This window comes from Cervus canadensis, chromosome 26 (assembly GCF_019320065.1).
Source record: "Cervus canadensis isolate Bull #8, Minnesota chromosome 26, ASM1932006v1, whole genome shotgun sequence".
Classification (NCBI taxonomy): Eukaryota; Metazoa; Chordata; class Mammalia; order Artiodactyla; family Cervidae; genus Cervus; species Cervus canadensis.
This window is the reverse complement of record NC_057411.1, coordinates 26,082,746-26,096,686: the sequence shown is the minus strand read 5'-3', so window position 1 is coordinate 26,096,686 and position 13,941 is coordinate 26,082,746. Positions and strand designations below refer to the sequence as shown.

At 39.6% G+C, this 13,941-nt stretch overlaps 1 protein-coding gene across 1 annotated transcript in view; it reads right to left on the bottom strand.

The window, feature by feature from the left end:
- Nucleotides 1–13,941, bottom strand: part of MTHFD2L (methylenetetrahydrofolate dehydrogenase (NADP+ dependent) 2 like) — a 147,941-nt gene that overhangs the window by 78,082 nt on the left and 55,918 nt on the right. The window contains exon 6 of the mRNA XM_043448193.1: nucleotides 5,004–5,096. Coding sequence (XP_043304128.1) covers nucleotides 5,004–5,096 — 93 coding nt within the window. The remainder of the gene's footprint in view (nucleotides 1–5,003; nucleotides 5,097–13,941) is intronic.

The window sequence follows — 13,941 nt, the reverse complement described above, 5'->3', positions numbered from 1 at the left end:
AGAGGCCTGACAGAATGTGGTCCACTGGAGAAGGGAATGGCAAACCACTTCAGTATTCTTGCCTTGAGAACCCCATGAACAGTATGAAAAGGCAAAATGATAGGATACTCAAAGAGAAACTCCCCAGGTCGGTAGGTACCCAATATGCTACTGGAGATCAGTGGAGAAATAACTCCAGAAAGAATGAAGGGATGGAGCCAAAGCAAAAACAATACCCATTTGTGGATGTGACTGGTGATAGAAGCAAGGTCTGATGCTGTAAAGAGCAATATTGCATAGGAACCTGGAACGTTAGGTCCATGAATCAAGGCAAATTGGAAGTGGTCAAACAGGAGATGGCAAAAGGAAGTTTAGTAGTCATAAAAATAATGTTATCTCTAAGTGAATCAACCAATATCTTAGACTAACAATTTCATCCTTATAAAAGTATTCTTAAATATTTATCAGTTAAGTTTATATCAACTTGAAGAAATCCTTGCTCCAACTGTAATCTCAAGATGAACTACAGGACGCATTTACTGAGTACCCACTATGGGTCAGATAACGTTCTAAGCACTTGGCTAAAAAGAGAGCCAACAACAACAACAAAAGCCAGACCCGTCCCCGCTCTAGTCTAGTGAGGGTGACAGGCAACCATACACAGGTGCTAAGTGCTATAAGCATGGTTCCGGATAATACCCTAGAAACAGACTCATGCTTTCTGTGAACTCAGAGGTAGCTATAGAGACTTAAGCTTCTTATTTCTAAGTGCAGTTTGACAATCTGATTTTCAGATCTGAGCTTCTGTGTGTTAGTTACTCAGTCATGTCCTGACTCTTTGCGACCCCAGGGATTGTAGCCCGCAAGGCTCCTCTGTCCATGGAATTCTCCAGGCAAGAATACTGGAGTGGGTAGCCATTCCCTTTTCCAGGGAATCTTCCCGATCAAGGGATCGAACCTTTGTCTCATTATGTCTCCTGCATTGGCAGGCGGGTTCTTTACCGCTAGTGCTACTTGGGAAGCAGTCTGACGATCTGATTTTCAAATCTGAGCTTCTAAATTAGTCCAATTCTTGATTTTTGAAAGTATATATTTAAAAAGTAAATGATGCACAGTTAAACCTATGGCAATTTGAGAAACTGGAGGGGTGAGGTTAATATAAGCTAATTTTATTCATGCCCCAGGATCTTCACAAAATGATTTCCTTTTTTACCTTTTTCTTGTTCAAGCCCATTCTGAGATTTCATCATTACATTCTGCACTGTCATTTCTCAAACATTATTAAACTTTCTGGTACATTACACCCTGCTCCTCCTTCTACTGTTCCCGACTTTTAGATGCAACTGCTTCCATATATGCTGACGTCTTCATTATGATAATGATCCAGCCCTCCCTGTCCCAGAAACTCTGCTATTAGATCACTATCTCCTTCTTTAATACCCACTGCTAATTGTATTTATTTATTCCCCACACATGATGATGTGGTCATTTCAGAAATATTTCATTCTTGTTGTCTGGTTATATGGAATTTCTTTTTTACATTAATTTATACTTTACCATAATTTACCAATATCTACATATTTTACCCTTAAATTCTCCTGGTGTTTATTAAGGAAGTGGAAATGTAGCAATCTTTAGTTATTTCTTATAATTCTCAATTCTCTTCCCTGAAATTTCCCATTATCTAAATATTTATTTCTTGGGGATGACGGGAGGGCTCTGTATAGGGCAGTCTTCCAGCTTTCAGAAAACTTTAGTATCTATTAATAGTTGGAGGCATTAGAACTAGAATACAAGGCAGAAGCAAGACCTGACCGCACTGCTCTCATTCAAAATGTCAGTTCTGACTCCCTCAGGATAAGGATGAAGCGTGCCCAGCCGGCTGTTTGCAGTAGGTGCACACCTGACTGGCGCCCTCTGGTGGTAAGTGGCTATCCTGAGCGGGATGGCTGCTGCTTACAGTCTCCACAGAGGCTCTACCGCTAGAAGCCCGAGTACCTCCTGGCTTAGTGGCTCAGATGGTAAGGAATCAGCCTGCAGTGCAGGAGACCTGGGTTAGATCCCTGGGAAGGGAAGATCCTCTGGAGAAAGGAATGGCTGCCCCCTCCAGTATTCTTGCCTGGAGAATTCCACGGACAGAGAAGCCTAATGGGCTATATATAGTTCAAGCAGTTCAAAAGAGTCGGACATGACCGATGGACTATCACTTTCACTTGTTCATTTTATATAGGCTTGGCTCCTCCTTTCCCTTCTCTTATTTTCCTTTGTCTTTTCCTGTCTTATTTTTAATGCCTTGTATTCAGTGCTGATTTGTTGTTTTTGTTCAGTCGTTCAGTCATGTCTGACTCTTTGCGACCCCATGGACCGCAGCACGCCAGGATTCCCCGTCCTTCACCATCTCCCGGAGCTTGTTCAAACCCATATCCATTGAGTCGGTGATGCCATCCAAACATCTCGTCCTCTGTCGTCCCCTTCTCCTCCTGCCCTCAATCTTTCCCAGCATCAGGTACTTTTCCAATGAGTCAGCTCTTCCCATCAGGTGGCCAAAGTACTGTAGCTTCAGCTTCAGCATCAGTCCTTCCAATGAATATTCAGGATTGATCTCCTTTAGGATGGACTGGTTTGATCTCCTTGCAGTCCAAGGGACTCTTAAGAGTCTTGTCCAACACCACAGTTTGAAAGCATCAATTCTCAGGTGCTCAGCCTTCTTTATAGTACAACTCTCACATCCATACATGACTACTAGAAAAAAGATAGCTTTGACTAGATGGACTTTTGTTGGCAAAGTAATGTCTCTGCTTTTTAATATGCTGTCTAGGTTTGTTATAGCTTTTCTTTCAAGAAGCAAGCATCTTTTAATTTCATGGCTGCAATTACCATCTGCAGTCATTTTGGAGCCCCCCAAAATAAATTCTCTCACTGTTTCCACTGTTTTCCCATCTATTTGCCATGAATTAATGGGATGGGATGCCATGATCTTAGTTTTCTGAATGTTGAGTTTTAAGCCAACTTTTTCACTTTCCTCTTTCACCTTCACCAAAAGGCTATTAAGTTCCCCCTGCCATAAGGATGGTATCATCACATATCTGAGGTTATTGATATTTCTCCCGGCAATCTTGATTCCAGCTTGTGCTTCATCCAGCCCAGCATTTCTCATGATGTGCTCTGCATATAAGTTAAATAAGCAGGGTGACAACATACAGCCTTGACGTACTCCTTTCCCAGTTTGGAACCAGTCAGTTCTTCCATGTCTGGTTCTATCTGTTGCTTCTCGACCTGAATACGGGTTTTTTGGGAGACAGGCAAGAATTTTCCACAGTTTGTTGTGATTCACACAGTCAAAGGCTTTAGCATAGTAAATGAAGCAGAAGTAGACGTTTTTCTGGAAATCTCTTGCTTTTTCTATGATCTCACAGATGTTGGCAATTTGATCTCTTGTTCCTTTGCCTTTTACAAAGTGCTGATTTAAGCCTTTACAAAGGAGCATACAGTGAGTCCATAGCAGGAACTCAAGAATGTATACTTGTGACATAAGCTTTGATTTAGTCACAAAGAATGTCAGTGGTTCTGAAAAGAGGATTTTGATCACACATTTGTCATTTTTTTTATCAAAATAAAAAAAAACACCATGAACTGAATGCACACTGAGGGATGTTACTCCACTAGAAGAAAATATGCATTTAATGTCATAATTGATAAATGGGAAATGGGGTCAATGGTGGAACAGTCTTTATAAGTTGGTAATACTGGAGTCAACAGCACCGATAATGTAAATTTCATTCTGTCTAAAGTTAGAGATAAACCAGGAAGATCACTCTAATTTCTCTCTGTTCACCAAATCCTGGGACTGGTGTGTGAATCCTAGTATTTCTAAAAAGGAGTCGGTATTTGTCTCTGCTAATATATCAGCTGGTGCACAGCGTTTTACTTAATGTTGACCTGTGGTGTGAAAACTCTTAGTGCCTCTCTAAACATCTGATGTCAGCTCAGTTCAAAAATTTGCATTTGATATCTCCTGAATATAATTTTTCAGAAAAACAGGAAATGTGATTAGCTTTACCAGTTTACTGGTGACTTCATGAAAATGTAATATTTCTATTTTTACTCTACAAAGAGGCAAATTACTCCACCTGGAATCATCACATATATAGTCTGAGCTTCTGAGAAGGGTCTATATTATTTTAAAAGTGAGTTAAACTTGATTGAAACTAATTTAAACTATTATCATTCTCTTCATCAAACTCTATTTCTTCTGTAACTTTTACCCTCCCTTTGTAGTTTGTAAATATTTAACAACTTAACTGTAAAGTCTAGAAATTATCAGTAACATCTAATTGATAAACAAAGTGAAAAATGCCCCCATTCAAGCCTTGGATAAAACAAGAAGAGTCACAGTCGTCTGTAATGCAGAAATACTATGTGGCAAGAGTAAAGCTAGAAGTGAAGGGTAGAATTACTTTGTATGTTTGAATATAAAACAAATTAAGGGAAAAATCAAGACTCATTAAATAGAAGTGCAATAACTATTCTCTCTGTTTCTGCTCTTACTGTTCTAGAATCAATGCTCCTTGACACATATAAGTATTATTTTAAAAACATAAGCCAAACCATATCTATCGTTTGCTCACAGCCATCTTTGGCTTATATGAAAGTCCCTGGAGGGTTTTCAAGATCCTACATGAGCTAGCCCTGACTACCTTTTTGACAGCATTTCCTACCAGTCTCCTTTTAACTTATTCATGTTTGGAACCAATCATGCCAGTCAAAGTAATTGTCAAAGTACACGTTCATTCTTGTGCTTAATCTGTCATTCCAAAGACTGTTTTGGTTTTCCATAATGAAGTAACAAACGCTAACACAGGCATAATGGACCAATATCTTGACTACCAAAAGACAGAACAGAAGTTAGTTGTACATATACCTAATTCTTCCAAGAAGCTGTTCTTATAGACATGTCAGCAATCAGGGAAGAAATTAGTCTGCTGATGTGACATTTCAACAAATAACAGGCACTAAAGACTTACCTGCAGCAACTATGATAACATCTGCCAACAGAGTATGGATCTTCAGTTGCTCTTTGGGGGTATATCTGTGAGCTATTGTCACAGTTGCATCACCTGGAATGCAGAATAACTTCTATTAGTAATTACTGAGTTTTTTTTTTTTTTAAGTGAGGCTTCAATTCTAGAGGAGTTCCAGTAACATTCTAAGAATAGTAAAATTTCTTTGAAATTATCAAAACACTTTGCAAGCAAAAGCTAGATATGGAAATCTAGTGGCTCAAAATATTGCACCCTTCAATCGACCAGTAGAAAGTCAAATGAGACCAAATGAAGGTATGTGCTGTTCATCATAGGAGATTTGCAAGTAGAGTCCTAGAAACCAAGGATTTGAAAGTTTTATATTGACAGGCCAATACATAGATGCAGGGGATACTAACTGGCTTGATAATAAGATATATAAATATTGAAAGCAACAAAGTAAGTGCAGTGAAAATGGGACAGTGTGCTGTGGAAACACAGGTGAGAAATTGATTTGCCTTGCTTCATGGCAAATGAAAGGGGAAAAAGTGGAAGCAATGACAGGTTTTATTTTCTTAGGCTCCAAAATCACTGTGGGCGGTGATTGCAGACATTAAATTAAAAGATGCTTGTTCCTTGGAAGGAAAGCTATGACCAACCTAGACAGTGTATTAAAAAGCAGAGACATCACCTTGCCTACAAAGGTCCATATGGTCAAAGTTATGGTTTTTCCAGTAGTCACGTATGGATTTGAGAGTTGGACCATAAACAAGGCTGAACGCTGAAGAGCTGAGGCTTTCAAATTGTGGTCCTGGAGAAGACTCTGGAGAGTCCCTTGGATGGCAAGGAGATCAAACTAGTCAATTGTAAGGGAAATCAACTCCGAATACTTGTTGGAAGGATTGATGCTCAAGCTGAAGCTCCTATACTTTGGCCACCTGATGTAAAGAGCTGACTCATTGGAAAAGACCCTGATGCTGGGAAAGACTGAAGGCAAAAAGAGAAGAAGGTAGCAGAGGATGAGATGATTAGATAGTATCACTGACTCAGTGTACATGAATTTGAGCAAACTCCGGGAGAGACTAAAGGACAGGGAAGCCTGGTGTGCTGCAGTCCATGAAGTCACAAAGAGTCAGAAACAACAACAGCTGAGGAGATGCCAAAGAAGGCTTCATAAAGGAGTCAATACACATTTTTAGCTCATGAAATATGAACTGCTGCTGCTGTTAAGTCGCTTCAGTCATGTCCGACTCTGTGTGACCCCATAGACAGCAGCCCACCAGGCTCCCCAGTCCCTGGGATAGTCCAGGCAAGAATACTGGAGTGGGTTGCCATGAAGTATGAACAACAGTATACTAATCAGGGAAAGAATAAAAGGGAATTTCAAATCAAAAGGATAGCAAGAAAAAGTGGACCAACTTTGAGCTTATATGTTCAGGAAATGGTGACATGGTCTAGGATATAGCAGGAAGTACTCCATGCTTTAGTAAAGTGATGTAGGAATAAGAGGAGTTGGCAGTGTGAGGGATACCAGAGCTTAATGTGTGAGCCAAAGAAGGGGGATGAGAGAAAGGCAGTGATGACAGCAGTTAAAGGAAGGACTTCCAGTAGGAACATGGATGTGCTAAACAGGATCTTCTATCTGCTCCTCCCAGATAGCATGCAAAAGTTACACAGTTAATGACAACAAAAACTGCACAATCCCCCTTTTTAGCAAAACTAGACGACATATTTTTCACAGATTCCAAAAATATGTAACAGTTACCCAGGTGCAGCAGAGTTAGTAGACATCACACAGGGAGAAAGGCAGAAAGAAGTTCAACCAACAACAACATGGCCAGTAGTGGCAGATCTCTGAAAAATGATTACAAAAATATGCTTCCTGAAGGTGAAGGAGGTCACAGCAAATTGCAAAATCTCTCTCTCCTATTGCATGTAGGAATAAAGGCAGAAGAAGCCCTCTTGCACCTCGCATAGTTCACAGTGAGTGGTAACACAAAGACTCAGAGGAGCTGTTTAAGCAGGAAATGGCGTGACTCTGTGAAGGTGCTGAAGAAAAAAATCTGAAGGCTGCCCAGAATGTCTTCCCCAAACCCTAGCAGAAGTATCTTGCAAACAGCAGATTCAAGAAAATCCAACTCACTTCATGATAAGTAATTAAAAAAGGATTTTAAACAGTATCCATAATACTATATAGGGGCTTCCCTGATGGCTCAGATGATAAAGAATCTACCTGCAATGCAGGAGACCCACGTTCGATCCCAGGGTTGGGAAGATTCCCTGGAGAAGGGAATGGCACCCCACTCCAGTATTCTTGTCTGGAGAATTCCATGGACAGAGGAGCCTGGCAGGCCACAGTCCACAGGGTCACAAGGAGTTGGATACAACTAAGCCACTAACACTTTGATAATACTATATAAGGATCAGTCCTGGGGAATTTTGATATTAGTGGTAGTTGAATGACTGTACATTTGTCTAAATTCATGGAACTATACACCAAAAAAGTGAATTTTACTCTATGCAACTGTTTAAATAAATTTTCTTCTATGCAAATGTTTAAGTAAACAAAAGTGCCAGATGCAAGGTCAAAACACCAAAAAATAATTTTAAGAATTTACCAACAAAGTAATAAAGTCAACAGAAAAAATGTTGTTATGGAAAAGTTGAATTGTATGACCAAACACTTGCTAGAATACATTGCTGCTCATAAGTCACAATTTGAATGATCAGTGCTTGAGTTACCAAGACAAATAAAATTCATATTAATGGGGAGCTGGATGAAAATATAAAACCAATTCTAGTGTTAAAAAATCAACTTAGCAATTTTTATTGCTGATTTTAACACAATTTTCCCTGAATAATGATGATCTTGTTTATGATGTTGTCACTCATTCTTTCTCCAATCATTGCATTGCGAGTCACCCCATGCCTGCTTCCATATTCTGCTCTCCTGACTCCCACAAGACTGAGCTCTTTTTTTCCTCCAAATTCTTTGGCCATTTCTATCCTCTCCTTGTCACCTATTTCCCAAGGTTCTATGATTTTCCATTCCATACCATTTCCCTGGGAACATCTGAATGGCTCTTATACCTTTAAAAGTGATATTTCCTCATATGACTTCCAAACAGACCCCATTAACTCTATTCTTTTACTCAAGATCTACTTGTCCAAGTGCCACACATAAATATAAATGGATGATATATGAACTAAAACCCAAATTCCTTCACTCATTGTGTCCTCCTTCAGGTCTGCTAGCTGCAAATGCCACTGAAACCTGCTATCCTCCCTATGTTATCTACTCTTATAATGGCACCACCTTCCTTGTATTTTCTGCCCATAAACTTGGCATCATCTGTGAAGTCCCTCCTCCCTTCACCACCACCTGGGGTCTAACATCACAAAGTCTAGTTAGAACAGAAGCTGTGTCCTTTGTATCAGTTTTCCTTTCAAAGTCTTGTTCAGTATCACATATTAACTCATAACAATCTTCACCAAACACTGTAAGTGTATTTTTGGGAGGTAGAAGCTAACATTATTTACATTATATAAATGAGAAAACACAAAGAACCCATAATTTGTCCAAGGTCATAAATCTATGTAAGAGCCAGAATTCAAACTCATTTAGTCCAGCTCTTGAGGCCAAGCTCCTAGTCACTTCACTGCACAGCCTCCACATGGGACAGAAAGGAAACGTGCTCAGAGCAGTAGAATCAGAGCTGGCACACACTGTGTTTTCACTTTGGTCAGCAGAATAGCATTTCTGGGATTATCATGCTGATACTAAGGAGGCCATGAAGGGATCTCGATGACACTTCTTTTTCCTTAGGCATAAAGTCTGCCTTCAAATCCCACCCAGAATACACTGGTAGTACTGATAACAGCACATCTGATGGAAAACATTATGTGCCTCTAACACAAAAAAAGACAGTTTAGGCTTTAGTTTTTGTGCGTGCTCAGTTGATCTATGTCTCTGACTCTTCATGACCCCATGGACTGTGGCCCTACCAGGCTCCTCTGTCCATGGCATTTTCCAGGGAGGAATACAGGAGTGAGTTGCCATTTTCTCCTCCAGGGGATCTTCTTGTAAAATAATCACTAGCCAATTTTTCCAAGTGGGAAGCAAAGAGATCAAAACAGTCAGTCCTAAAGGAAATCAATCCTGAATATTCATTGGAAGGACTGATGCTGAAGCTGAAGCTCCAATACTTTGGTCACCTGATGTGAAGAGCTGACTCATTGGAAAAGGAAATCCTGGGAAAGATTGAAGGCAGGAGGAGAAGGGGACGACAGAGGATGAGATGGTTAGAGAGGATGAGATGGTTAGAGAGGATCACCGACTCAATGGACATGAGTTTGGGCAGGTTTTGGGAGATGGTGAAGGACAGGGAAGCCTGGTGCACTGCAATCATTGGGTCACAAAGAGTTGGACATGACTTAGTGACTGAACAACAACAACAATTTTCCCAGATCTTAAAAATAATATTGTACTCTCTTGGCTCCTGAATTCCATTTATTATAAGTTTTCTGTTTCAATTTCAGCTGTTTTTTCTTTATTTAAATAACTTTAGATGTAGTTACAGTGTACTCAGATCTAAGCCTTCTTTTCATATTTAAAACGGGCCAGACTTTAACCTGGCATCTGGCCAAGACTAGGCTGGTTTGATTTGCTGTTTATCAGTCTGTCAGTTATCGTCCAAACACTTTGGGTTGCTAGGTGGATGCAAACTAAGGAATATGGTTTCACATTTAGTCAAATACCATTTCAATCTCACTCCTTTTACGTCTATCTCAAATTTCTTTTGTGAGAAAGAGTATTAGGAAAGACTTACTGAATCATAACCACCTATTGCTCTAGATAATTAAAAAGTCTGCCCCTGGTTTCAGCCAGAAATTATTGAATTTAACACATGGATTCATCATCCAACAAAGATAATACATAAATGAGCAAATAAATCTATAATAAAAATTTACGTAAGAATAAATGCTATGAGTAAAAAGCACAGAATAAGTGAATAAAGAGCAACAGAATAGGTGCTATTTTGATAAGGTGGTCAGGGACAGCCTGTGGAGATAACATCTGAACAGAAACCAGAAGTAGTGAGGAAATAAATAATGTAAATAACTACAAAAAAGAGCATTGTAGGCAAAAGGAAAGCCAAGAGCAAAGATCTGACACATGAGCATGTATGACATGTTCCAGGAAAGCAAAAGGCAGGTGAGGCTGGAGGGTAGTGAGGAAGCTAAGAATGGTGGAGTGAAGTGAAAGTCGCTTTGTGACCCCATGGACCATACAGTCCATGGAACTCTCTAGGCCAGAATGCTGGAGTGGGTAGCCTTTCCCTTCTCCAGGGGATCTTCCCAACCCAGGGATTGAACCCAGGTCTCCCACGGAGATAACATTTGAACAGAAACCAGAAGGAGTGAGGAAATAAATTATGCAAATGACTACAAAAAAAAGAGCATTCTAGGCAAAAGGAAAGCCAAGGGCAAAGACCTGACACATGAGCATGTACAGCGTGTTCTAGGAAAGCAAAAGGCAGGTGTGGCTGGAGGGTAGTGAGGAAGGTAAGTGGTAGGAAATGAGTAAGGAGACACACGTCAGATCATGTAATATCTTGCATATGACAGCAAGGGATTTGGCTTCTATTCTGGCATTTTGTTGCTGTGAGTATTATGGGAAGCCACCAATGACTGAGACACAACACTTGGAAAATAGACTGGATGTGGGAGATGGGAAAAAGGCAGAAGTAAGTTTTATAAAATGTGTACATTTTATAGTGTGAGATAATGGCTTACTGACCTAGGGTCTTATTAGTGAATGTGATGAGCTCATAGGTATGTTTTGCACAGATTGCTAATGGATAAGATTGGGAGTGTGAGAGAGAGAAATCAAGGATGGCCTGAGCAACTAGGTGAACTGATGGTGACATTTACTAAGACGATGAGGACTATGGGGAGTAAAATTAAGAGTGAAGGATTGTATTTGGTAATTTTGAGATCCCTGTGGACCATCCAAGTGGAGTTGTCAAGTGGACAGTGGTTACATGGCTGTAGAGCATAGGGGTGATACAGGTGGATTTAAAGCTATGAGGGTGGTATTTGCAGAGACATGGATGGACAAAGGCTGTCTCACAGAGTGAAATAAGTCAGAAAAAGAAAAACAAACATCATATATTAACGCATATATGTGGAATCTAGAAGAAAGGTATAGATGAGCTTATTTGCAAAGTATAAATAAAGACACAGATATAGAGAACAAACATACGGACGGCAAAGTAGGAGGAGGGTGGGATGGATTGGGAGACTGGGAGATTGACATATATATGTACTATTGATACCATGTATAAAACAGATAACTAATGAGAACCTACTGTATGGCACAAGAAACTACCCAAGGCTCTGCGGTAACCTAAGTGGGAAGGAATCCAAAAAAGAGGGGATACATGCAACCATACAGCTGATCCACTTTACTATACAGCAGAAACTAACACGGCATTGTAAAGCAACTGTAATACAAATTAATTTAAAAAATTAAAAAGTGAAGCTACGAGGCTGGGAGAAAATGCCTACAGAATGACTCTGGAATAGGAAGTGAAGTCCTGGACTCATTCCAATGTTCTGAGCTTCATCCTCAATTGCTATCATTGTGTTAGATTCTTTTATGAAGCATTATAAAAAATGCTGATATTCAGATCCTCCTCACAAAGACTCTGATATAACTGTTCTGCATTGGGTTCAGGTGACTACATTTTTAAAAGCCCTCAGATGATACTAGTGGACAGCTAGGTTTGAGAACACTGGTTTAGAAGGTGGGAAGAGGAGAATGACTCAGAAACAGAATTAGAAGAAATGTGTGAGTGAGATCAGAGAGATACATGCCAATGGTAGCTTTGACCTATGCTAGACAATGAAAGAAATAACTATAAAATATGACCATTTCGTTAAATTAAAAAGCATATGAATATTACTCATTCCATTCATAGTTCCCTGCTTATAAGGAATTTAGGAGAAATTACTTTTTGGTTTTAATATCAGAAAATGCAGAAAATGTTTCATTTATTCTAAGCATGTGTTTATTTTTAATCCTAAAGACACTTAATTGGGTAACTAGTCATTTTGTTTTCCTGCTAAAAAGCTCACAGAATGAAATTATTGACCCTAATACAGAAAGTATAGTTTAGACCCAATTAAATTCACCAAACATATATTTAGTGACAGTATATAAACTGCAGTGTGTTTGGCAAGGGAAAATATCCATGAAGATTTAATGATATGCCTATTTTTAATAGTAGCTTTATTCATAACTCCATTTTAGCTTCAGGTTTTTTGTTTTTTTTTTTAGTTTCAGGTCTTATTTCTCCTTTTTCTTAACTATTTCTCATTTGCATTGTGCTTTGCATAGTTGTTGTGGACCACTTTAAATACTTTTTAGAGCAAGTACACTATAATAGCTAATGTGAACTGAACACTGAGTTTCAGGGAAATACAGGAACACAGGGTGCACTCAGGCAATATGATCAGAGCACCTAGTCTCATTAACACTAGGCTCTCCCGCTCCAGGAGTCCAACTTTACCTGTCAAGACTGCAACTATGGAGAGAACAAGTTGCCAGTTATAAATGAAAACATTGGCTTTGGAGTCATATTTTTAGGTTTATTTTCCTATTAATAGGGATAAAATTTGTTAAATCATCCACATGAATAAATTCCCCAGGTGACCAAATTCCTCACGCTACCAAGCTGCCGGGTCAGGATTGATGGTAGTATTCCTGATTGTGAAACAGATTTTAAGCTATATAAAAAAACAAAAAGCAAAGCAATCAGACCAACCCAAACCCTAGCCAAAATGAGGTAGCCAACTCAGTCATGGGACAAAGGCTAAGTGTCAGCAGGAGCCAAAGTGTTACCCTTTGCTTTCTAGTTGTTTTGGCTGGGAGATGTGTATATGAGGTCTATTTGCTAAAGCTTTATATAATTTTTACATTTATTTTCTTTCTTCAAAAATTAACAGATGAAAATAAACTGAGGACTCTTACTACAACGTCTACTCTTGCAAACTTGCTTATAAGGGCATAGTGTTAGTCACTCAGTCGTGTCCAGCTCTTTGTGACCCCAAAGACTGTAGCCTGCCAGGCCCCTCTGTCCATGGAATGCTCTAGGCAAGAATACTGGAATGAATTGCCATATCCTTCTCCAGGGGATCACCACAACCTAGGGATCGAACCTGGATCTTCTGCCTTGCAGGCAGATTCTTTACCATCTGAGCTACCAGGAAAGCCTTAAAAGACCATAGACTGATGCTAAATAAGTTTTCTCAAGGTCCTGAAATTGAGAGTGAAAAATGCAGACATCTTGAAGAACGACACCCTGCTTATTGCCCTATTCATCCTCTGTGTGGAAAAAGGCTAGCAAATATATAGATACAAATATGGCAACTATAAATATACATTCAGTTCAGTCACTCAGTCGTGTCCAACTCTTTGCGATCCCATGACTGCAGCACGCCAGGCCTCCCTGTCTATCATCAGCTCCCAGAGTTTACTCAAATTCATGTCCATCGAGTCAGTGATACCATCCAACCATCTCATCATTTGACATCACCTTCTCCTCCCACCTTCAATCTTTCCCAGCATCAGGGTCTCTTTTCTAGTGAGTCAGTTCTTCGCATTAGGTGGCCAAAGTATTCGAGTTTCAGCTTCAGCATCAGTCCTTCTAATGAATATTCTGGACTGATCTACTTGAGGATAAACTAGCTGGATCTCCTTGTAGTCCAAGGGACTCTCAAGAGTCTTCTCCAACACCACAGTTCAAAAGCATCAATTTTTTGGTGCTCAACTTTCTTTATACTCCAAGTCTCACATCCATACATGACTACTAGAAAAACCCTAACTTTGACTAGATGGACCTTTGCTGGCAAAGTAATATCTCTACTTTTTAATATG